This window comes from Mixophyes fleayi, chromosome 1 (assembly GCF_038048845.1).
Source record: "Mixophyes fleayi isolate aMixFle1 chromosome 1, aMixFle1.hap1, whole genome shotgun sequence".
NCBI classification, from domain to species: domain Eukaryota; kingdom Metazoa; phylum Chordata; class Amphibia; order Anura; family Limnodynastidae; genus Mixophyes; species Mixophyes fleayi.
The window spans coordinates 5,998,848-6,025,311 of NC_134402.1; the positions used below are offsets into that span (position 1 = coordinate 5,998,848).

Sequence of the window (26,464 nt, forward strand, 5' to 3'; positions counted from 1 at the left end):
AGACTGACAGAGGGTCGTGAAGTGTGTACCGGCTGGGGAGAACCCAGGCAAGCGGAATGAGGTCCACGCAGAGGTCAAGGGCCGGCAGCAGGTAGCAAGTCCAGTTAACAAGCCGGGGTCAAGGATCACAGGCAAACAAGAGATACGGTAACAGGCCAAAGGTCAGGGTCACGGGATACACAAGCGAAGTCCAAATACAAAGCCAAGGGTCATACACGAGAGGTCAGCAGAATACATTAGACAGGAACAAGCAGGTCAGCAGACTGAGGAACATAAGCTATAACCGGCAATGAGGTAGCAGACCTCATTGCCTTAAGTAGTAGGCCCAGCCAATCAGAGCCTGGCTCTGATAATCCTCAGCCCCCTTGCACCTAGATTAATTAGCCCACAGGTGTTGTAATATTGTTGAGCGCATGCGCCCGGCTTCTCATTGCCGGGACGCAGCGCTGAAGCATCCATCCGTTGCCCCGGCAACAGCCGGGTCATGGGCGGAAGTGACGTCTCGGTCGCCATACGACGGCCGGGATGCAGGTAGGAGAGTCGCGGCGGCTGGGCACAGCCGCGGCTCGTAACAGTATCCCCCTCTTGAGGAGGGGTCGAGGGACCCCGACATCCAGGTTTCTTTGGAAATTTTTTGAAGAAATCCTTCAACTGTTTAGGCGCACATAGTCATCTTCGCGGGACCCAGGATCGTTCCTCTAATCCACGTTTTTTCCATTGTACTAAGATGTGTACCTGCCCCTGCACTTTTTTGGAGTCAAGAACTTTCTGGACCACAAATTTTTGTGGTGTGTTCCTATTTCCCACAGAAAGCCCTGTCGGCTGGGATTGACTCGGGTATAGTACTGGTTTAAGCAATGCACAATGAAACGTGTTCGGAATCTTTAGTGAGCCAGGAATCTTCAATCTAAAAGCTACCGGGTTGATCTGTTTGGTAATCATGAACGGACCAATAAATTTAGGGCCCAGTTTTTTACAAGGCTGTTGGAGCCTAATATTTCAAGTTGACAGCCACACTTTCTGACCCACTTTGAATGAGCAGGCGGTACGGTGGCGGTCCGAAATTTTTTTGCCCAACACTGAGGACTTCTTTAAGGAGGACTGAACTTTCCTCCAAATTACTTTCAAATCAGCAGCTGTGGAACGGATCTCCGGGATACCAGTAGATTTGAGAGAATACAGAGAATTGGACCTGGGATGGAAACTGAAGTTACAGTAGAACGGGGAAGTTTGAGTAGATGAGTGAGATGAGTTATTGTAGACAAACTCTGCCCAGGGCAGAAAAAAGGACCAATTATCATAGAATTCTGAAGTATAACATCGGAGGAACTGTTCAAGTGACTGGTTAACCCTTTCAGTATGCCCGTTGAACTGAGTGGGGTATGCAGATGATAGACTGATCCTGATTCCGAGAAGGGTGCAGAAGGATTTCCAGAATTGCGCAATGAATTGTGAACCACGATCAGAATCAATATCGGAAGGAAGTCCATGGGGCCGGAAAACATGTTGTATGAAGAGAATGGCCAGATCTCGAGCTGTAGGAAGCCTGGTTAATGGAATGAAATGTGCCATTTTGCTGAAACGGTCTACCACAACCCAAATAGTATTGTGTCCTGCAGAAGGTGGCAAATCAACAATAAAGTCCATGGACAAATGTGTCCAAGGTTTTTCAGGAATGGTCAATGGAACCAATTGACCTATCGGGCGAGTGCTGGGGACTTTGTTTCTGGCACAAATCTCACATGAGAGGACATGACTCCTGACGTCAGTAGACAAGGAAGGCCACCAGATCATACGGGAAAGGATCTCCAGCGTCTTATGGATTCCCGGGTGTCCAGCAGACCTACTATTATGCGCCTCTGCAAGAACCGCCTTCCTTAGGTGGACTGGGACAAAGAGACGTTGCTCCGGAGTGGTATCAGGGGCTAATCTCTGGAATCTCTGAAGTGCGATACTCAGATCCTGGGTTAACCCGGCATGGATTACAGAAGGAGGAATAATAGGCTCTGGGTTTGGGACTGGAACGTGGTGTGCCAAGAAACTTCTGGACAAAGCATCTACCCGGACATTTTTGGAACCCGGTCGATAGGTGATCAGAAAATTGAACCGGGTAAAAAATAACGACCAACGGGCCTGTCTAGGATTTAGACGTTTGGCCGATTGGATATATTGCAAGTTCTTGTGGTCGGTAAGGACAGAGATCTGATGTGAAGCACCCTCCAGCCAATGCTGCCACTCCTCGAAGGCCCATTTGATTGCCAATAATTCTCTATTCCCGACATCGTAGTTGGCTTCTGCTGAGGAGAACTGATGGGAGAAATAGGCACATGGGTGTAGGCGATTAGTATGAGGATCCTTCTGTGATACTATGGCAGCAGCACCACCGACGTCAGAGGCGTCAACCTCAAGAACAAATATCTTAGCTGGATCCGGGTGTCTAAGGACCTGAGCGGAGATAAAGGCTTTTTTCAGGCTTTCGAATGAGGCTACTGCTTGGGGCGACCAATTAGTTGGATCCGTTCCTTTACGGGTTAGGGCGACAATGGGAGCCACGATGTCCGCAAAGCCAGGAATGAACCTTCTATAATAGTTGGAGAATCCCAGAAACCTTTGCACCGCTTTAAGGTTATTTGGTTGCACCCAATCCAAAATAGCCTGAACCTTAGTTGGATCCATGGAGAATCCCTCAGAAGAGATTATGTAACCCAAAAAAGATACCTTCTACACCTCGAACTCATACTTTTCCAGCTTGGCAAAAAGGTGGTTCTCTCTCAATCTTCGTAGTACTTGTTTGACGTGATTCTGATGTACGGACAAAGATCTGGAATAGATGAGGATATCATCTAAATAAACAACAACGAAACAACCAAGGAAGTCCCGAAGAACCTCATTGATCAAGTCCTGAAACACTGCAGGTGCATTGCTAAGACCAAACGGCATGACCAGATACTCGTAATGGCCAGAGTGCATATTAAATGCCGTCTTTCACTCGTCTCCCTCCTTGATACGGATGAGGTTATACGCTCCACGAAGGTCGATTTTTGAGAAAACAGTAGCACCTCTCAACTGATCAAACAATACCGAGATGAGCGGAAGGGGATAGGTGTTCTTGATTGTGATAAGATTCAATCCCCGGTAATCAATACAGGGTCTTAGTCCTCCGTCCTTTTTGGATACAAAGAAGCATCCTGCTCCTACGGGAGATTTAGATGGCCTAATGAAGCCTTTCTCCAGGTTTTCTTCAATGTATTCCTGCATGGATTTGGTCTCTGGACCAGAGAGAGAGTACAGGCGTCCCTTAGGTAACTTGGAACCAGGGATAAGCTCGATGGCACAGTCGAAGTCACGATGTGGTGGTAAAATGTCAGCAGCCTCCTTGGAGAACACATCCCAGAACTCATGATATTGTGAGGGAAGCTGCTCTGGAATAGTCTGAATCACCCGCAGAGGCAGTGACAAGCAGGACCGTGTACAGTAAGAGCTCCACTGGACAATTTCTCCTTTTACCCAGTCCATTACAGGGTTATGCTGGGAAAGCCATGGGTGGCCCAGGATCAGGGGAACCGATGAACAATCAATAAGGAAGAAGGTTATTGTCTCTGAATGGAGAGCTCCGATATTCAATTGTAGTGGCGGGGTCTCCCAGAAAATCTTGCCACCAGGTAACGGACTTCCATCTAAGCCACAGACAGTAATAGCAGACTTGAGTTTTACCGTTGGAATTTCAGAAGCGCGGGCGAACCCGATATCAAGGAAGTTGCCTGCAGCTCCACTATCAATGAAGGCAGCCAGATCCATAGAACAAGTATTGAACGTGAGCTGTTCAGGGATCAATACAGCATTATTTGGGCAGGAACGGGAGATGTGGCCTTTTGTGCCACAATAGAGACATAGGCCTAGTGATCGTCTCCTGTCTCTTTCCTCAGGGGAGAGACGATACGCTCTTAATTGCATCGGTTCCTCACCATCTATGGAAACAGGAATGAAGACGAATGGAGGTGATGATGTCTCCTTTTCGGTTTTCCGTTCTTTAAATCTCCTGTCGATTTTAATGGAGAGGTGCATCAGATCCTCCAGAGAGGTAGGAGATGGGTACTGCACCAAAGAGTCTTTAATCTCTTCCGACAGGCCAAGACGGAACTGACTACGCAAGGCAGGATCATTCCATCCACTATCAGATGACCATCTACGGAATTCAGCACAGTATTCCTCTGCCGAGCGCCGACCTTGTTTCAAGGCCCGTAGATGAGCTTCAGCGGAGGCCATACGGTCCAGGTCGTCATATAGTAGACCTAACGCCTCAAAGAAAGCGTCTACTGACTGCATGGCAGGACTGGTCTGTGGCAAGGAAAACGCCCAGGACTGGGGGTCACCCTGTAGAAGGGAAATGATAATCCCGACTCTTTGCTGCTCTGAACTGGAGGAGCGGGGTTTCCACCGAAAATAGAGCTTGCAGCTCTCCCTGAAATTCCGGAACAGGGATCTATTTCCGGAGAACCGGTGTGGTAACTTCATTTTGGGTTCACAGATGGGATCCGGAGTGGACGGCGGAGTCTTGGCAAGTTTCTCCTGGACGGACATACGCTCAGCCAATCCCTGCATCATCTGGTACAGGGACTCAACATGGCCTGCTAAGGCTTGTGCCGTAGATGGTGTGGATCCGCCTCCATCCATCACAACCTCGTCTCAGTAGGGCCGGTTATAATGTTAGGAACCCCTCCAGCCAGCACAACACAACCCGAAGTCTACTCTGCCAATCAGATGTTCACTGGAGCCCCTGATGTTGGGGACAGACTGGGCTGCAGACTGACAGAGGGTCGTGAAGTGTGTACCGGCTGGGGAGAACCCAGGCAAGCGGAGTGAGGTCCACGCAGAGGTCAAGGGCCAGCAGCAGGTGGCAAGTCCAGTTAACAAGCCGGGGTCAAGGGTCACAGGCAAACAAGAGATATGGTAACAGGCCAAAGGTCAGGGTCACGGGATACACAAGCGAAGTCCAAATACAAAGCCAAGGGTCATACACGAGAGGTCAGCAGAATACAATAGACAGGAACAGGAACAAGCAGGTCAGCAGACTGAGGAACATAAGCTATAACCGGCAATGAGGTAGCAGACCTCATTGCCTTAAGTAGTAGGCCCAGCCAATCAGAGCCTGGCTCTGATAATCCTCAGCCCCCTTGCACCTAGATTAATTAGTCCACAGGTGTTGTAATATTGTTGAGCGCATGCGCCCGGCTTCTCACCACTGGGACGCAGCGCTGAAGCGTCCATCCGTTGCCCCGGCAACGGCCAGGTCATGGGCGGAAGTGACGTTCCGGTTGCCATAGCGACGGCCGGGACGCAGGTAGGAGAGTCCCGGCGGCTGGGTACCTCCGCAGCTCGTAACAATTTTACAATGAATTTCAGCTTATACCTCTCTGATGAAGAAATCTCCCGCTCTTCATTAGATTCTGTTTGGCAAACCAGTATTTCTGGTGTAGAATTATATCTCCAGCATGAGACCATTGCTTGGCTAGGTCTCCTCCTAGACAAGCCTTTTGTAATTAACATCTCTTAAGATCGAATAGGCCTGGTTCACATCTTGTACTGGGATTCACTCCGAGACACGCATTACATTCCCTCTCTGAGCATGATGGACAAGCCAACAGGACTCTGTCATCATCCATTCTGGGCTGTGGTAATATTTGATCATGAGGGGATATATGATGGTTAAATATGTTTAATACGTTCAGTGTTTAGTGGTACAGTATTGTTAGCAATAGGAGTTGTTGATTGTTTGTTAAAGTTAACGCTGCAAGTCCAAAAGTAAGTGATCGGTTAAGTGATATTGTTTGGAAATTGTTACTTGGGAAAGACAGTTTAAGTGATATTGGGGCCTATTGAAGAAGCTCAAAAGAGCTGAAAATCCCCCGAAAACGGCAGCTATGCACACGCATGATCTTAGGTCACGCCTGTGCAAAACCACCTTTGCAATAGTAACTGGAGTTTCAAGGTAAGTAAAGGCAGGAAGACTCCTACCGGATGCAATGTCCCAAGATGGCTCCGAAAAATCATCTGTCATTGATGACTATGATAATTAACAGGTCAAAACCTCCTTAATTAATAAATATGCCACATTGTTTCATTGTACTTTAGGAGTCTGACGCTTGTGTAGACATTCCCCTCCCCTTGCTAGAAAACAGGGAGGTCATGGGACGTGTGTAATGTGCACAATGTATAATGGCTGCTAAACAAAGAGATGTTTGCAGTGGACTTGTAAGTACTGTATTGTTTTATTGGAGTTTTAGCATTAATATTGCTAATACTGATTGTATAGTTTAATAGGTTAAGAACTGGGTTTGTTGTTATAGTTACATAAGCTGTATTGTTACTTTTGGAGCTTTAAAATTAATATTGTTAATACTAGTTGTATTGATTAATACAGACTGTATTGTGTAATGTGCTTAATTCATGGTTTGTGTATATTAGGATGAAGTTATATTGTACGTATTTTAGATATTATTATTACTGCAAAAGTAAAATACTGTGTACTAAAACCACATACCTTGAGCAGGGGCAAACGCAGGATTTGTAGAGGGGGGTTTTCACACCATGCCGCAAGTGGGCGTGACCAGCATGCATGGGGACGTGGCTATGATTTTAGACAGTGCTTGGCCGCTCTCCAACTCTTCCTATCCCCATAATTTACAAGTAGAGCCGTGTGAAGCGGGGGCAGGGTCCAGCCACCTCAATTATACAGTGCCCCAGGCTTGGAGGGAGATTTCCAGGCACTAGGAAACCCCCCCTCGGTTTGCCTATGCTTGAGTGGTATAACACAGGAAAATAGAATTGAACGGTATACAGACACCTCCACCATGCAGACTGTCCTCCATCTTGTTTTGTACTCCATCTTGTGCACACTCTCTCTCACCTGCACCTCCTCTCTATTACCATATACATATAGACACGAGCACACAGAGAGGACCTACTGATATTTCATTTACATACATTATTTCTATTTTAATTAATTTTTCCCACACTCATATAATCATACATACATATATACATAGTAAAGAAATCCTGCAACTTATATATTTAAAAAAAGATCAATAATATACCACGCTAACCTAGTAAGAGAAAGGGGTAGCACATTACTGGGGATAAACTGGAAACTCATTCTGATAATGACTTAATAGTATTGTATGATCCTTTTATCTGCTGAATTACAGCATCTTATATGTATTGTATACAAGGATTTATATGTACTCTTTATGTGACCTCTAAGTCATCTGTGAAGTAAAAGGATTTGGTGCTATGTATTTTGTCTGCATGTGTATGCAAATGGATTAGTTATTGATAAGACTGGTATTGGAATAAGCGATGTTACATGTGCAAGGGGGTTGGAAGGGGGTTACATTGACAAATTGTCAGGCATGTGCGATACTAAGGTGAGACCTGGGTCAAAAAGGGAAGTCACATAAGTAGCTCTTATGGACTTCTGCATGGAACGCGTTAGCATTATACCCGGGATTACTCTGTCTATGGTTGGTTGCAGTGGAAGAGGAAAGTTTAGGAAGGTTGTATAGAGATGCCGCTTAAGAGCATCTGAGATGTCATGGGTAACAAATTGTTAGATATTGACGAGGACAGCTAGAAGATGTCATGTGTAACATATTCTTAGACATGAACGAAGATATTAATAAAAATTGTATAATCCATAGTTAATGAGAGTGGTTATTAAGGGGCATCTTTACTGCACCATAGTTCTTTTAGTGTCATCAAAGAGCAATAACAGACTCTCAGATATAGTGCTACATTTCATACCCTTTTACATTCTAACTGCCACAATATTTCACCCCCAGAAAACCATGTGCCCTGGGCTGCAGCCTGTTCTGCCTATTGGGTAATCAGCACCTGCAAACTGCATATTGTGCCAGCCTGTTCCAACTCCAGGCTGATTAGAAATAATTGCAGCAAACCCCTGAGTTACGACTTGCTGGTGAAGTTAACATATTTTATGCCACTTCCTTTCCCAGCATGAGAGATGTCCATCAGAGATCTGTGATCTCTGTGTATATGCTCTAAGTAATCCGACCAGTTACTATAAACACGACTTCTGTTTGGGGGAAGCTGTACACTAATAATAAGAATACTGCAACATGAATGCCTGAGAACACTTTGTTACTGAAAATGTAGACAACCTATAAATAAAATAATACCAAAAATACCAACTGACTCACACTTTTCAGTAATATATTTTTCAGAATAAAACAAGTAGACGTTTCATTCTTCTCAGCTGCAGTTACTTAATGTTCATGAAAACTTTGTGATGCTGATAATCCCCTGATTTCGCTTTGCGGATTAATGAAGCAGTAACATGAACATGCCTAGTCCACCAAAGATAGAAGGAAATCTTCACGGAAGATGAATCACTGGTGAGTCATCTTCACAGAAGATGACTCACCAGTGATAGAAACATAGTAGCAGGTTATTCACCAGTGAAAGAAACATAGTAGAAGGTTATTCACCAGTGATAGAAACGTAGTAGCAGATTATTCACCAGTGATAGAAAAAAGAGGCAGATTATTCACCATTGAAAGAAACATTGAAGCTGATTCTTTACCAGTGAAAGAAACAAAGAGGCAGATTATTCACAAATGATAGAAACAAAGAGGCAGATTCTTCACCAGTGAAAGAAACAACAAGGTGTTAGGCTGACAGTCAGTACACAAACCCACAGAACTAGTTGGGGGAGGTCTTCACCTTTAGCAGCCGCCTTTCCAATAGAGCTTTATACGCTCACCAGTACTCAGATGCCCCCAGGACTTATCTCCAGATATAGTCTGAGTTTGTGATACAAAACCGTAGCGGCAGGCCAGGAGGCAGCGTAGATGGCAGCAAATGATCAGATGAAAGCCGAGGTCAGGGGTCACTAGCAAGTAGGATAATAAGGAGACATGGCAAAGGTCAGGGTCACGAGCAATATAGCGGGGTCCAAGGCACAGGCAACATGAATCAGGGTCACAGGCAAACAGGCAAGATCCAAGGTACAGGCAGGGGTCACACACAGCAAAACAATCCAGAAGGTATACACCAACAGCACAGGAGCAGGTAGCAGGCAGTAAACTGGAAGCTATAACCAGCAGGGAGGCTAAGCCCTCCCTGCCTTAAATACTGACTGTGGCCAATCAGAGCCTAGCTTTGACAATCACCCCCAGGCTATGCCTAATAAATCTGGACATTAATTATCCCACAAGCTAGTGGGCTATTTGCGCACGCGCCCAGCTGCCCTTCGTTACTTGGATGCGGTGCTCTCTATTACATCGTCCCGACCGTTGCCACGGCAGCGGACGGGACGAGACCCGGAAGTGACGTCCCGGTCGTCATAGCGATGGCCGGGACGCAGGTGAGAGAGTCGCAGTGGCTGGGCACTGCCGCAGCTCGTAACAGTACCCCCCCTTGAGGAGGAGTCAAGGAACCCCGATAGACAGGTTTTCCAGGGAATTGTTTGAAAAATTCTTCAGTGACCTTGCGGGTGTGCAAACGTCTCCACGGAATCCAGGATCGTTCCTCCAGGCCACGATCTTTCCACTGAAATAAGAAATGGATTTGTCCCTGGACCTTTTTGGAGTCCAGAATCTTCACCACGAATTCCCGATGGCCTTCTAAGTTGACAGGCTGAGATTTCCGTAAGTAACGGAGCCTAGACTAGGATAGCAGGCTTCAGCAGAGAACAGTGAAAAGTGTTCGGCATCCTATGTGAATGAGGAAGCTTTAGCCTGAAGGCGACGGGATTGACCTGTTTCATGATCAAGAATGGGCCAATAAATCTAGGGCCCAGTTTTTTGCAGGACTGTTTGAGCTTAATATTGCGGGTGGATAACCAGACTTTTTGCCCCACCTTAAATGAACAGTCCTTCCGATGACGGTCTGCAAATTTTTTAGACTGGAAAGAGGCCCTTACTAGTGCAGTGTGAACTTTTTTCTAAACAGATTTGAGGTATGAAGCCGTGGAACGGATCTCCGGAAGGCCAGAAAAGTTGAACAAGGACAAGGAATTGGATCTTGGATGGAAGCCAAAATTACAGAAAAATGGAGAGGTTTGGGTGGAGGAATAAGATGCATTATTATATGCGAACTCAGCCCACGGAAGCAATGATGACCAATTCTCTTGAAACTCTGTGGTGTAGAAATGTAGAAATTGTTCCAACGACTGGTTCACTCTTTCAGTCTGTCCATTGGATTGAGGATAATAGTCTGAGGAGAGACTGATGCTTATTCCAAGGAGGCTATAGAAGGACCTCCAGAACTGACCAACAAATTGGGAGCCCCGATCCGAAACGATATTGATGGGTAGGCCATGAAGACGAAAGACATGCTGTGCAAATAGCACAGCCAGATCTTGAGTACTAGGAAGCTTGGTCAGTGGAACAAAATGGGACATTTTACTGAAACGATCCACTACCACCCAAATAGTGTTGTTTCCTGAAGAATATGGCAGATCCACAATAAAATCCATTGACCAATATGTCCAGGGTTTCATAGGCATAGACAAAGGCATAAGTGGACCTGAAGGAGAGATTCTGGAGGTTTTTGTTTTTTGCGCAATCTTCACAGGTGCAGACAAAGCTTTCAACATCTGAGGACAGGGAAGGCCACCATACAAAACGTGCAAGGATTTCAAGGGTTTTGGAGATACCCGGATGCCCGGCCAATTTGTACTCATTGGCCTCAGAGAGGACACCTCTACGCAGATGCACCGGAACGAAAAGGTGCCCCGTAGGTGTTTCCAGAGCCGGATTTAGACCTCATAGGGCTCTAGGCAAGATACTGGTTTGGGCCCCCCCCCACCCCGCCCCCCACTCCGAGCGCCTTCCCCTCCCCAGTGAAACAATCCATAGCAATGCATTTTCTTTTATTATTTTTTTAAAGCATAGATTATATTAACTGTTAATACCTACTAGAGAAGATAGTGCAGACAATGATATACCAATAAATATTAACTTTTAATTAAATCCTTACATAAAACAGAGCACAAATAATGTTATACATAGCTATAATTAATTACATTTAAATAATAGGAGTTTTTTCAATAATCTGCTATAATGATTACTTTTCATTACTCACGTTTGCTGATGAAAAGAAAGGTAATTTCAGTCCCAGACGGTTGATATTATTGGTCCAACTCTGCGCACTGCACCTTGATCCTCTGTATGATGTCACTTCAGTCCCTGCACGCCCAGTTCAAGCACACTGGGCCTGTGTAAGCTCTCACAGCTCCCTCCTACAAAAAATGTATTTGGGCAAATAAGTTGAAGTACAGAAGAGAAAAAAATGTCCCCAACTTCATCACTTTTATCACTTTTGCTCCTCCTTCACAGTTTCCCGTTTACTACACTCTACTCCCATCATCATCACACTGTGCCCTCCATCATGCTTTTGCCCTTTTATCATCACACTGTGCACCCTTCACCATCACACTGTGCCCTTCATATATTTGCTCCCCTTGTTTATTTCCCCTCACACGGCCTGTTCCACATTTCTGTCATCATGCCCCTCTGCTCCATATTATATCATTATGCCCCTCATGCCCCTCTGCTCCATATTATATCATTATGCCCATCATGCCCCTCTGCTCCATATTATATCATTATGCCCCTCATGCCCCTCTGCTCCATATTATATCATTATGCCCCTCTGCTCCATATTATATCATTATGCCCCTCATGCCCCTCTGCTCCATATTATATCATTATGCCCCTCTGCTCCATATTATATCATTATGCCCCTCATGCCCCTCTGCTCCATATTATATCATTATGCCCCTCTGCTCCATATTATATCATTATGCCCCTCATGCCCCTCTGCTCCATATTATATCATTATGCCCCTCTGCTCCATATTATATCATTATGCCCCTCTGCTCCATATTATATCATTATGCCCCTCATGCCCCTCTGCTCCATATTATATCATTATGCCCCTCTAGCCCCTCTGCTTCATATTTCTATCATTATGCCCCTCATGCCCCACATTTCTGTCATCATGCCCCCTCCCTAAATGCCTGTTCCAAATTCCTCTTTCATGGGCCCTCCGTTAGTTAACTTACCTTTTAATTTCCTTTTCCTTTTCTCTGTTCTGTTCTCCTTGTTTACTTCTTTTTTTCTATGGCGTGCTGCCACCGCTCCTCCTCTCTGCTCCGGCAGTGCTCCTCTCCTTCTCTGCCACTGAAAATGACGTTGGGCGTGATGACATCATCACGCCCGACACGTCATTTTCAGTGGCAGAGAAGGAGAAGAGACTGCCGGTTCCTGACGGTCAGCTGACTATTTTATCCTTCTTTTTTTTTTTTTTTCTTAAATCATTTATTAGCGTTATGCTGGCAGCCAGAGGGGGGTGGCAGGCGGAGGGGAGCGCCTTTCTGCCTTGCCTTCCCCGCTCACCGTCAGCTCTGGCAGGGCCCTCAGGGTACCGCTGGGCCCTAGGCAGTTGCCTAGGTTGCCTAGCGGTAAATCCGGCCCTGGGTGTTTCAGAAGAGTCTATCTTCTGAAATTTACAAACGGTGTTTCCTAAGTCTTGGGTCAACCCAGCATGAATGATGGAAGCCATAATAATGGGCGGTGGTTTGCCAGTAGGTAGTTGATGAGGTAGAAAACTCCTAGACAAAGCATCCACCTTTGTATTCTTAGAACCAGGTCTGTAGGTTTGGAGAAAGTTGAAACGGGTAAAGAATAACGCCCATCGAGCTTGTCTGGAGTTTAACCGCTTGGCAGACTCAATATACAACAGATTTTAATGATCAGTGAAGACTGAAATTGTATGAACTGCTCCCTCAAGCCAGTGACGCCACTCCTCGAAAGCCCACTTCATTGCCAGAAGTTCCCGATTGCCCACATCGTAGTTGACTTTGGCTACAGAAAACTTGCGTGAAAAGAAGGCATATGGATGCACTTTATCATCACTGGGGTCCTCTGGGATAAGAGACCACCAGCCCCTACTTCAGAGGCATCCAACCCCAGAATGAATAGCAACTGCGGATTAGGATGCTTGAGGATCGGAGCAGTAGTGAATGCATTCTTAAGGGCTTCGAATGATGCAGTGACCTCTGGTGGCCAATTACTGAGATCCGCCCCTTTGCGGGTAAGAGCAGTGATGGGAGCCACTAAATCAGAAAAGGTCTGAATGAATCTCCGATAGTAATTCGCAAAGCCCAGAAATATTTGTATTGCTTTCAGATTGGTGGGACGTACCCACTCCAGAATGGCTTGGACTTTACTAGGATCCATAGAGAATCCATTAGGGGAGATTACGTATCCGAGGAGGGACACTCTTTGGACATCGAATTCGCATTTTTCCAGTTTGGCGAAAAGATGATGCTCCCTGAGTTTTAGGAGAACTTGTTTGACATGGTTTTGATGTTGAGGGAGAGACTGAGAATATATCAGAATGTCATCCAGATATACTACCACAAAATGTCCCAGGAAATCACTGAGAACCTCGTTGATGACATCCTGGAAGACTGCAGGCGCATTACACAGGCCGAAGGGCATGACCAAGTACACATAATGGCCAGATTGAGTGTTAAAGGCCATCTTCCACTCATCGCCCTCCCTGATGCGTATGAGATTGTAAGCGCCCTGAAGATCAATCTTGGTATAGATGGTAGCATCCCTCAGTTGGTCAAACAGGACAGAGATGAGCGGAAGCGGATATGTGTTTTTGATGGTGATTTTGTTCAGACCATGAAAGTCGATGCACGGGCGTAGACTACCATCCTTTTTGGACACGGAAAAAAACCCCGCTCCTACTGGAGACTTTGAAGGTCTGATAAAACCTTTCTGCAAATTTTCCTCCGCATAATCTTGCATTGCCTTAGTCTCAGGACCAGAGAGGGAGTATAACCTACCTTTGGGCAATTTGGATCCTGGAAGTAGATCAATGGCACAATCAAAGTCTCAGTGCGGAGGTAGAGAATCAGCCGCCTTCTTAGAAAACACGTCCTGGAATTCAAGATAAGCAAAAGTGAGTTGTTCCAATAGAGGCTGCAGAAACCGAAGAGACATGGCCAAACATTTTTGAGAACAGTGGGTACTCCAGCGAATAATTTCTCCAAGATTCCAGCCGATTACTGGGTTATGGAGGTGGAGCCAGGGATGACCCAGAATTAGCGGAACGGAAGGGCAATTAATGAGGAGAAGAGACAGGGTTTCAGAATGAAGAGACCCAACTGTAAGTTGTAATGATGGAATTGTGAAGGAAATCCTGCCTCCGGGTAAGGAACCTCCATCCAGACCACAGACAGTGATAGCAGAATTAATTTTCATGAGAGGGATTCCAAGGGACTTAGCAAAGCCGATATCCAAAAGGTTCCCTGTGACACCACTATCAATAAACGTTGGGATGGCAGAGGAATGTGATCCACAGGAAATGTGAACGGGAACTAGTAATGTATTTTTGGAAGAAATTAACTGTAGACCTAGATGAATATCTTCCACATTCTCTAGGCCAGATCTTTTCCCGACTTGTTGGGACAGGAACGCAGAAGGTGACCATTGGTTCCACGATATAGGCAGAGGCCCAAGGTGCATCTCCTAGTTCTCTCTTCCTTGGAGAGGCGACAGACCCCTAGCTGCATAGGCTCCACAGCTTCCATATTAGGAGGAGGCACAGAAAGAAATGTACAGGGAATAGGTGCTTCCTTCTCAGCTCTTCTTTCCTTGAGGCGTCTATCAATATTGATAGTTAGCTGCATAAGTCCCTCCAGGGAGGTAGGTGAAGGGTACTGTACCAGGGAATCCTTAATTTGTTCCGACAACCCCAAACGGAATTGGCTGTGTAAAGCTGGGTCGTTCCACTCTCTGTCAGTGGATCACCGCCGGAATTCGGCAGAGTATTCTTCTGCAGAGCATCGGCCTTGTTTTAAGGACCAGAGGTGGACCTCAGCGGAGGCTACCAGATCCGGGTCATCATACAGGAGGCCTAGGGCATCGAAGAAGGAATCCACTGACCTCAGCGAAGGACTGTCAGAAGGCAAGCTGAAGGCCCAGGACTGAGGGTCCGCCTGAAGTAACGAAATCACTTTACCCACTCTCTGTTGTTTAGAGCCGGAGGAGCGGGGTCAAAGACGGAAGTAAAGTTTACAACTCTCCTTAAAGTTACGGAACAGGCTTCTGTCCCCAGAGAATCAGACCGGTAAATTCAGCTTGGGCTCCACGGTGGAAGCTAACGGGTTTTGCTGGACTTGCGCGGCTCTGGTGGCCTCTTCCTGGGCAGACAAATGCTGAACAAGGTTCTGGACCACTTGTGAGATGGACTGGGTCTGACCTGACAGAACTTGGGCTGGAGAGAGGTTCGTCCCGCTTTCATCCATGGAAGCGAATTTTCCAGAAGATTATGGCCGGTTATAATGTTATGTTGACAGTACAGTACACAAACTCACAGAACTAGTTTGCAGGTCCTCACCTTTAGCAGCCGCCTTTCCAATAGAGCTTTATACGCTCGCCGGTACTCAGAGGCCCCAGGACTTATCTCCAGATGTAATGTAAGTTTGTGATACAAAACCGTGGTGGCAGGCCAGGAGGCAGCGTAGATGGCAGCGAATAGTCAGACGAAAGCCAAGGTCAGGGGTCACTAGCAAGTAGGATAATCAGAAAACACACCAAAGGTCAGGGTCACGAGCAATTAAGCGGGATCCAAGGCACAGGCAAAATGAATCAGGGTCACAGGACGCTGACCTGGAAGTGACGTCCCGGTCGTCAGAGCAACGCCTGGGACGCAGGTGAGAGAGTCGCCGCGGTTCGTAACACGAGGCAGGATATTTCCCAGTGGAAGAAACAATGAGGCAGATTCTTCACAAATGACAGAAACAATGAGGCAGATTATTCACCAGTGAAAGAAACAATGAAGCAGATTCTTCATCAGTGAAAGAAACAATGAGGCAGATTCTTCACCAGTGAAAGAAACACTGAGGCAGATTCTTCACCAGTGAAAGAAACACTGAGGCAGATTCTTCACCAGTGAAAGATACAATGAGGCAGATTCTTCACCAGTGAAAGAAACAATGAGGCAGATTCTTCATCAGTGAAAGAAACAATGAGGCAGATTCTTCACCAGTGAAAGAAACAATGAGGCAGATTCTTCACCAGTGAAAGAAACAATGAGGCAGATTCTTCATCAGTGAAAGAAACAATGAGGCAGATTCTTCACCAGTGAAAGAAACAATGAGGCAGATTCTTCACCAGTGAAAGAAACACTGAGGCAGATTCTTCACCAGTGAAAGAAACACTGAGGCAGATTCTTCACCAGTGAAAGAAACAATGAAGCAGATTCTTCATCAGTGAAAGAAACAATGAGGCAGATTCTTCACCAGTGAAAGAAACACTGAGGCAGATTCTTCACCAGTGAAAGATACAATGAGGCAGATTCTTCACCAGTGAAAGAAACAATGAGGCAGATTCTTCATCAGTGAAAGAAACAATGAGGCAGATTCTTCACCAGTGAAAGAAACAATGAGGCAGATTCTTCACCAGTGAAAGAAACAATGAGGCAGATTCTTCATCAGTGAAAGAAACAATGAGGCAGATTCTTCACCAGTGAAAGAAACAATGAGGCAGATTCTTCACCAGTGAAAGAAACAATGAGGCAGATTCTTCATCAGTGAAAGAAACAATGAGGCAGATTCTTCACCAGTGAAAGAAACACTGAGGCAGATTCTTCACCAGTGAAAGAAACAATGAGGCAGATTCTTCACCAGTGAAAGAAACAATGAGGCAGATTCTTCACCAGTGACAGAAACAATTAGGCATATAATTCACCAATGAAATAAACATTGATGCAAGTTATTAACCACTGAAAGAAACAATTGAGCCGTGGAGATGACTGATGATTTCTATAATCCTTACTTTCAATATCTATTACTTGCACATGGTATATAAATGTAATAAATCAAGCAGTCCCCTATTCTTATCAAAGTTCTCACATTACATTAAATTGACTTGTAGAGGACACTGATAGGGATATTGTTGTGTTCTGCAACCAGCTACACTTTAAGGATATGATACCCGGCGACATCTACATCAGAAAGTTTTTTTGCAAATGTATCTCTTCGGTAATATTTTAAGTTATGTCACTTTTCTATTCCCAGGACCAACATACTGATACACTACTGTATATTGGACATTTGCAAAAAATGACAAATCTGACAGCCACATTAATCCTGTGTATTGATTGAGTGAGAATTGCTGAAATAATTAAAATGATTGCTAAAGTGAATGAATTCATTTATATATTGATGTGATATAATTTACTTTTTATTACTCAATGTGAAATGTAATGTTGTCTTCAGCAACATCAGCAGCGGCCATCTTGGAAGAGGGAAAGAGGAAAACTGTCTTCAGGGTAAGGAGGAGTTCACAGTCAGGAGCAGTCTGGTCATTGGGCTGTAGTTTTCTCTGCGCTATCATGGTCGGTATCAGGGAATGAATCCAGGAGGTGCCGTTGTAAGTTCCCTCTGGAGCCGCTGCACTGTGCCGGCATGGAGCCCAAGTGCAGCAGGAACATGTTGCTACTCTGTGCTGGGTTCCAATGGACCGGTGGTAATTGTTTCACGATTATCACCATAACGACACTGAGGACTCCTCCAATTAAAAGCAGAATATGTAAAAAAACGATTTAAAGAGAAGCAGACTTACCTGCATACCGACGTTGGAGATGTCCCATCGGTGCAGGGCGCTGACTTCAAGTGACTCCATCACTACACTTTAACGTCATTGCTTCTATCACTTTTAATCTAAAGCGGCAATGTCTGGTTAAGTGTTTAAACACTTAACCTGCGGAGTTTGACATTGCCAAGTGATAGAAGTTGCAGTGACGTTAAAGTGTAGTGACGGACACCTCTGTAGTCGGAGTCACTTGAAGTCAGCGCCCTGCACCGATGGGACATCTCCAACGTCGGTATGCAGGTAAGTCTGCTTCTCTTTAAATAGTTTTTTTACAGATTCGGGTTTTAATTGGAGGAGTCCTCTGTGTCGGAATATTCAGCACCGATCACCCTTACCCAACCCCAATAGAGCACTAGGTAATGGTGGATCCCCCCAGCACCACAGCACTCTGGTTCCCACTAACCACCAGAAGTGCCCTGACCAACACATTGAGTTTAAAAAATTTATTTTTATTATACATATATTTTTACATTAAAACCACATTACAAACAATCATTTACCCAATTCTACACCTGGCAGAAAGTGCCAGGTCCTAACCCTTTCGGCGCTTCTGCGCTGGCCATTTGCAACACATGGGGGACCCACAGGGAAATGTAATTCCCCGGGGTCACCATGGTGACTCTCACCCTCCCTGTGATGGCATGTTAGTGTTAGAGCGAGGCTCTGACCTCATGATGAAAGTGGGCAGCGTGATGCAAACAATCGCATCATAGCAAGACGCGGATGTGGTCAGTGTCACGGTGTGAAAGTGCCTAACGCTGTTGATATGGCCATCACGAGGAGACCAGAGTCATTAACGACACAGGTTTCCCGCACTCAGGAGCAGCAGCCATTTTAGAAGTTAGGACCTGGAAGATAGGAGGGTGGGGCTGGGTCCCCAACGAACTTGAGCAGCTAAAACCATGAGGCAACAGATTAACCCCTTAGAGGTAAACAAAGGGTGGTTTATGTCCCCAAAAGGGGGGTTCAAGAGTCTCTCAATTAAAGAGACCCCACCAGCTTTAAGCCACATAAAAGTAGACATGCACATAGGGGATTCCAACTTTCTGGGGTACCCCGAGAAGAGCCACCAGAAGGGGTGGGGCATGTGTGTTGGCTGCAGTTCTGTTACGAAGGGGAGAGCCCCCAGCAAGTTTGCTGCAGCATGTAGGTCAGTGTGTTTTGCACTCAGTATGTGGGAGATGTCTAACAAAGCGCAGTAGTGAGGAACAGTAAGAAGAGTTTTACATGTAAAGCCCTGCAATTGGAGGGAGGTCCCTCTCTGAGAGGAGAGTGCTGTGTAGAGCACTGTGACTGCAATAGGAGAGCCCTTGGATATTGGTATTGATACAAGTAGAGCAGTCTGCATGACCCTCACTGTGGGAAGAGCTTTGTTATAGGAGCTGTGTGGCTGAAAGAGAGATAGTCCCTGGATATGGATATGATTATTACTGAACACACATGAGCAATACTCTTTTCCATTCAAGCAAACATGTAACGCACATCTATAAAAACATACATTTTCAAGGTGAAAGAAAGTATGTTATAATGAACAGAACAGTTTAATTTATTTTAGAACGTGTTACTTGCATGCCGCCAAATTGGAAAACTGATTTAGGATAGTGTGATACACAAATGTATTGTTGTCTCATTAATGCATAGATACAGATACTTCTTACGTCAATTTTTTAAACCGCTGTTAGTTCAGTTGCACTTTCAAGGCTCATAAAAGCCAGCTCCTCTTTTCTGTAATAAAACACATGTCAGTGTATTCGGACAACCAAGGACCTGATCAGGAAGTGATCCCGATTTCCACATTTCTTTAGTTTATGAGCAGTTGGAAAATGTAACCACAAGAGGTATGAACCATAGATAGATATGTTAAGCTGGATGTGATATGTAAGTTTTCTGTTATCCAGGTTGTTATGTATGTAATAATCATTCCCTGATCACAGCACAATTTAGATATGTAAGTTTCTAGATTAGAAGGTGGCTGCCTGCCACCAGAAGGTACCTGTTGTCTCTTCAGGCAAATCTGTGATATAAGATGAGAGAATAGGTGAGGGGACTCCCAAATGGCGAGGTAACGCAAAACAAGGAAGGTGCTCTGAAAAAGTTAATGTGTAACTAACAACAAGACAAGGTCGGCTTACGTGGTGTAATATATGGTGTTCATCCATCACTGTGTCCTGGATCTCTCAGGAGAAAGAACCAGGTCCAAAGTTCTATAAGGAAGGACACCATGCTTCCTGTATGTAGCCCTGCATTGAAGTAGGAGAACTCTGTCCTACGCTTTTTGGTTAAGAATGACATCACTCTCTGCTAAACCACCCTGTGCAATTTTTGGACTGAAGCATAAAGAAACTCACGATCCATCCCCCTCTTTGTCTGAACCGTCCTTGTCTCGCTTCCTTATAGTTTATTGTCATTTGTTGTTCCTTTCCGTTTGGTTAACTTATGTTATTATATGCCATGCGTATTTATGTTAATTGTTAAATAAGTTAGGTAAGTTATTCTTAAATGTTATCAGGTGGAGTGTCAGGAATAAAATAGAACAAGATGTCTGTGATAAATGATTAGTGTTTACCGATATAATACTATCAGACTTTTCATGTTTAGCCAACAAGGTTATTGTTATACTAGTATCCTGGATTAGACTCCTAGGGGGTAAATGTATCAGAGTCCGGTTTTTTCACTTTAAAATTTAAAGTGACGATGGCTTGTAAAGGCAAGTTTGTCCTTACAAGCCATCATCCCTTTAAATTTTAGCTGCAAAGACGCCAATCTCCCGCGAGATGAAAAAAACGGACTTTGATGCATTTACCCCCTAGACACCTTCTCCACAGGGAGCCAATGGTTCCCAAACACTGGGGGAGAGGACACTCCTGGATGAGTTTTATCATTTTCCCCACCTATCATAACCTGGCTACTGCCCCTAGTTCGCCCACCATTAGCTCCACCACGATGGGGTTATTGAAGGGTTTTTAATCTGTGTTTTTAACTGTGTTGGGTGTTCGTGGATTGGTGATTAGGAACTTTGCTTCCGTCACATACATGTGTATGCTGTACCTGCAAAGAATCACATCTGTCTGGTGGCAATATATCGGCATGTCTGTATTGCTATCTATGGAACAAACTGTGTTTGGTTGCAACAATCTGTCTAGGTAATTTCAAAGAACCCACAAGCACGTGTGGTCCTCACAATCCCTCACCCTAGTTTAGTATGTGCTTAAAGCCAACTTTCCTTGCTGCTGTTACATGTTACTTAAGCCTGAAATTGGTTTTCACATTATTCATTGTATGGAGATTTAATCCAATCTAATTAGTGTGTGCATTAATGAAAAACCACAATCAGGAGGTGGCTAAACCAAACAGCAAAGATAAACAGGTGGTAGCTGTTATAACCTTTTGGTATAACCACCTAATGAAAGAAACTTGCAATAAATTGATAAATCACTTACTCACTGTTCTGTCTAAGGGCTAGATTTACTAAGCTGCGGGTTTGAAAAAAAGGGGATGTTGCCTATAGCAACCAATCAGATTCTAGCTGTCATTTTGTAGAAGGTACTAAATAAATGAAAGATGGAATCTGATTGGTTGCCATAGGCAACATCCCCACTTTTTCAAACCCGCAGCTTAGTAAATCTAGCCCTAAGTGTCACGCACTGGACCCGTTAGACTCTGCGCTTTTTTGTGGGTAGTGCCTAGCCAAGCAGACCTTGAGGTACCACCTGACACCGAACTTGTGACACTAAGGCATTTGAACAAAATGGTCTAGCCACAGGGATGTATACAGTTTATTAATTAATGCAATAAAAGTTTAATTTCAATACGTTTATGCTTTTGTACAAGTTTGGCTACTCCTGTGTCAGTGAATTGTTAAGTTGACAAGTGGCAACACTGATGGCAGCTCAAGATGTGGAAAGAAGATGCCTTTTAGTTATAGACCCATCCATTCACCCCCAAATCACCACTCATAACAAAGTAATGAAGAAACTGACTTCGAGTATTATAGGGCTGGGCACAGAGAAAGTCAATTAATATTATGCTATCCCAGATTGACTGTGGGTGACAGGAACAAAGAAAGAGATCAATGATCGTTTAAACTGGTGTCTACTGAAACCTAGAAATAAAGACGATTGTACTGTGTACAGTAAATCAGAAAATACATTTAGTCACATTCATAGAGCAAAAAGGAAACTATATTTTATACAGTGCTGTAGGTGTGTATTTATTAGATATTACTTAACCAGCGTGGGCTGGTGCTGGATCACATTGGTGTATGACAAGAGGACGAAATAAATTAACAAATACAATAAATAATAGCTTTGTTACCGACCCAATGGTAATGAGAAACATACTTTTATGCTACATGGCCTTGTGCCCTTCTCCTTATTCATACATTGATAACGACTCTGTGTGATGAGAGTATGCACTGAATAAATTAGTAACATCACAGAGAACCAGCAATTTCAATCCTGTTAATGACTTTCACAATATAAGAGTCCCCCAAGTGGACAGTACCGGTAATACATCCAAACAGAATTAGGGATTGAAAGACTTTTCATTAACGTTATGCGATGAGAGAAGGTAACACTTCAACAGTTGGGAACAATGGAACCTTTGCCGTATAATTTGCCAATCTTGGGTAGAAAATTACAATGTTTTTTTCAAATTTTCCTGGCAAACTGATTATTATACAATGAACATGGGCTCACTGCTGCTGGCAGTTCTGTAAGATCAAATAGAATTGTGAACAGGGGAAATGTATCACCATCCTTCAGTTATAAATAGCAGTTAAATACACTGTTCAACGAGCAAGTAGTGAAATATAACATAGAACCTCCAGCTCTAGTGTCCCCAACCCGACAGGAAGACGAGACTGGATCATGTGTGTAAACTTTGGGCATGATTCATTAAGGAACACACAGTAAATGTAAATGGCGGTTTTTAAAAAAACGCACTTAAATCGAGTATACGCGCACCGAATTCAACAAGGACCTGAGGTGAAAATACGTTTGGTGATGACTATGGGTCCAGGTTCATTCTGCTCTACTAGAAAGGACACTGCAGGATACGTCCAACACATTTGTGAATTATAAACACACAAAAGAATGCACAGAAAAAAAACTTCCATTAATGTCACCTGATAATAATATAGTCATTAATGACAAAACATTAAAAAATAACGATGCTGTGTCCTGTGGCTCATGGTCCGGTTCTGGGCATATACAGAGTAACTCTGAGAATTATACGCACAAAAATCGCCATTTATGTGCTTTAATGATTCCGGCCCTTTGTGTCCATCTGGTGTCTCGGCTGTTGTTGTAATTAGGCTACAACTGCTTTGAAAACCATAAACGGAAAATGCAGCCACAAGGAGGAATCTGTCAAATCACCTAACATAATGGGTTTAGTTCTTCAGAGGAATTGAGAGTGGCCAAATGAACTGATTAAATGCATCCGGCAGCTCCTAACACTCAGACATTTGGTCAGTGCAGGTTTTGTTGTGCTTCCTGTCTGAGAAAAACATCGTTCAGTGAAGGTTCCGTAGCAGAAATGTCGGTATCTGGATCCACAATGTTCTCAATCTAAGAGAGAATGTAAATCAGTTTCATAAGTCAGATTAGCACAAAGTGATAACATTGATAGGTGACTATATAGGAAATAAATTCATTTATTAAGATATAAGTGCAGCTCATCTGCTTTAGCCAAGACTTCATATTTCAACAGGATGCAGTATAAGGTACATTGTTCTCTCTGTGAGCAGACACTGAACTGATCAATATCATATTCTCCAACCTATTACCTTCAGAAACATCCAATTATAGATGTCCACATGGGCTGATTACATATATCCCCACTTTAGTTATATTAAGACAATGATATATATCATGATAAATATCCAAATAGTAGAAGAGAAGAACATGTACTTTTATAGCCCCATTAGTGTTTCCCGGATCACCAGAGTGCAAGTGCAGTGTCTAATTACATGTGGATAAGGGGACATTGTAGCAATGCTGTGACAAAATGAGTTTGATATAACCTTAACCAACCTGTCCCTGGTTTTACACAAAATGTGGAGCATAACAACATGTGCTTTTTATAGCCCTGTTAATGTTCCCCAGCTCACCAGAGGACAAATGCAGGGTTTAATTACATGTGAATAAGGGGACATTGTAACCATGCCTATATAGGAAACTGTTTCACTATATGTTACTCATTGTAAAAATGTATATTGTTTATTGTATAATGTTGATATTACAGTGATGATTGTTTTTCAATTGAAGCCAGGTGTTTTATGGGTAAGGATCGGATGAGGTCAAGGATACAGGTGATGGGGCTATAGCAGCATTCCTCCTCTCCCTCCTTTCTCTACAGGAAGTCCTGATCAGCTGGAAGATAGTTCTAGCTGAAAAGACTTGTAAGAGGTTAATACTGGGACTGTCTCAGGTTGTATTTCACCAGACTCCTTGGAGTCATCTCACAAGGGGACCAAGGGATGTATTGGGATGAGAAGGGACAGCCCTGTAACAGCCCCTTTTGACAGACAGCCACTCTCAGAGGATCCCACTATCTAAGGCCACCAGTGACCCAGCCCCTGGAGCGTGGGAAATCTTCAGGGTATAAGGGAAAGGGTGAGAGCCAGAGATAGGTATCAGAAGAACTCCGTGGGACTTGTTACATGGTGGGCCTGATCTAACAGGGAGACCACGGGCTTAACTCGTGCCACGCTGGTAGAGGAGATATTGTCATGTCACGTGGCCAGGATTCAGCAAGTCAGGACAGTCAGGTGACTGAAGCAACTTAAGCTAGTGCAGTGAGGCATAAATAAATTGGTAACCTGCCTGGCAATTATTTACTGCTTGTATATAGTATTCTAGTGTTTGTTGTTATTACAATAAATGTAGTGTTGTATTTTTCTAACTGCATTTGCCAGAGTGACTATAAGCACCCTGGAAGGTACTGGGTATGCTTACCTGGCATAGTAAGGCACCCCTGGGTGGCCAACCAGTGTGAAGTGAGTATAATTGGGCCAGATAAATCCCGTAACTTCACACGTGCCTATATAGGTGACTTTTTCACTATGTGTTACTCATTGTTAAAATATATATTGTTGATATTGCAATGATACTGTTATACATAGTTCTTCAATTGAAGCCAAGGGAGTTATGGGTAAGGATCAGGTGAGTTCCAGTTCCAAGAAACAGGTGAAGGCACTGTAGCTGCATTCATTCCCTCTCCTCTCTCTACAGGAAGTCCTGATCAGCTGGAAGCCAAATCTGGCTGAAAACGCTAATAAGGGTTTAATACTGGGAGTGTCACATAATGATATTGGAATTGCCCCTTAATTAACTTGAGAATGTCCTGATTGTCTCAGGTTGTACTCAGCCAGACTCCTTGGTGTCAGCCCAGCAGGGGATCAAGGGGATTCCACTAGAGAGTTTATAGATATATCTTGTACCTCAGATGTAATAAATAACCCATACGAATGTTGGTTTAATTAAAGTCAGTGATGAAATTGTCATCACGATTTCAAATAAAAATTGCCTATGTAACAACAATATAGTGTTTTTTTGCTACATGAACTACTGAAAATACCCAGTACCTTGCAGCAGCTGACCACCATTCTCTGTACATCTATCGTGAGACTTGTTTGGTTTTCCTGTCCGAGTAAATCATCGTTTGGTGAAGGATCCGTATCAAGATTGTTGGACTCTGGATCTGCAGTGTTGTTGCTGCTCTTCTTAGTAGACTTTCGTTTCCTCCCTAATAGAGGATGTAAAGCAGTTTTGTAAATCAGAGTAATAAAAAGGTGATTACATTAATATCTGTCTATACTGGAAACTATTTCAGGCTTTCAAGACACTAATGTCTGTTTATTAAGATATAAGCACAGCTCATCTGCTTTATCCAAGCCTATAGACGGCTTAGTCCAGGAGGATCATATATTACAGATGGCAACAGACAGAGACGTTCTCCCTTTAACATAACAAATGTATCTTCGATATCTAGATGTGGCCAAATGACCTCCATAGTTATATAAGGCTTTTGTGAAAATGTCATAAAATATATGAATATACAACTGAAAACAATTAATTTAAACATGCCTCAATGTGCTGTGTGCTAGTCTGATTCAAGCTTATGTCTGCAATAAGTAACAGTTTAGATTAATGATTCATTTTCTAAAGTCAATAAATATAACAGTGGAATTGTTACCACATCAACCAGAAAAACAATGAATTAATAAACAGTGTGAATAGCGCTATGAATATTATGTTAATAAGATGGTAAGAAGAGATGAAGAATGTTTGGGAATCTCACTTATGGGCTATCAGGGAACAATTTAGGGTTATGGAGATGTGGGAGATACAAGTATGATAGTTTCTTAAAGACTGATATATAAATGTGAAACATTACAGATACAGTAGAGGCTGTTTCTTATTTTGTGATGCGTTGCTACAGGTAAGTGCACAGATTAGTGTCAAGATGACCATGACTGTGGGAGCTGACATATGGACTGAAGTACATGAACTTTCCATGGTGAATGTAAGGAAGGAGCAGTAATGTTAGTTTTTTGCCCGAATGTGATCCAATGAATGTCACACATTTTGGAATGCATTCGTCATTTATTGGGGCGGAGTCTTCAAGCATCACAAAATAACCTGTTTTGTTTATGTCATTGGAAGAGTCAGCCAATTCTTTCAATGGGACATTATGTGTTATGTGGGTGCAGATAATATGGATATGTGTATTGATGTGTTCACATAAACCAATGTCACTAAAAT

The 26,464-nt window shown here is 43.9% G+C and overlaps 1 protein-coding gene across 5 annotated transcripts in view; it reads right to left on the minus strand.

Moving 5' to 3' along the window:
• The window catches only part of LOC142101436 (uncharacterized), a 163,266-nt gene that overhangs the window by 86,732 nt on the left and 50,070 nt on the right, over positions 1-26,464 (minus strand). For 4 of the 5 annotated variants that reach the window (XM_075185988.1, XM_075185918.1, XM_075186066.1 and 1 more), the window contains 2 exons: positions 25,285-25,445; positions 21,825-23,266 (listed from right to left, as the gene is read on the minus strand). The exons of the other annotated variant lie outside the window; for it this stretch is intronic. In XM_075185988.1, the coding sequence (XP_075042089.1) occupies positions 23,168-23,266; positions 25,285-25,445 (260 nt within the window). In that variant the 3' untranslated portion in view covers positions 21,825-23,167. Of the gene's footprint in view, positions 1-21,824; positions 23,267-25,284; positions 25,446-26,464 lie in introns of those variants that run through there. 5 annotated transcript variants of the gene reach the window in all.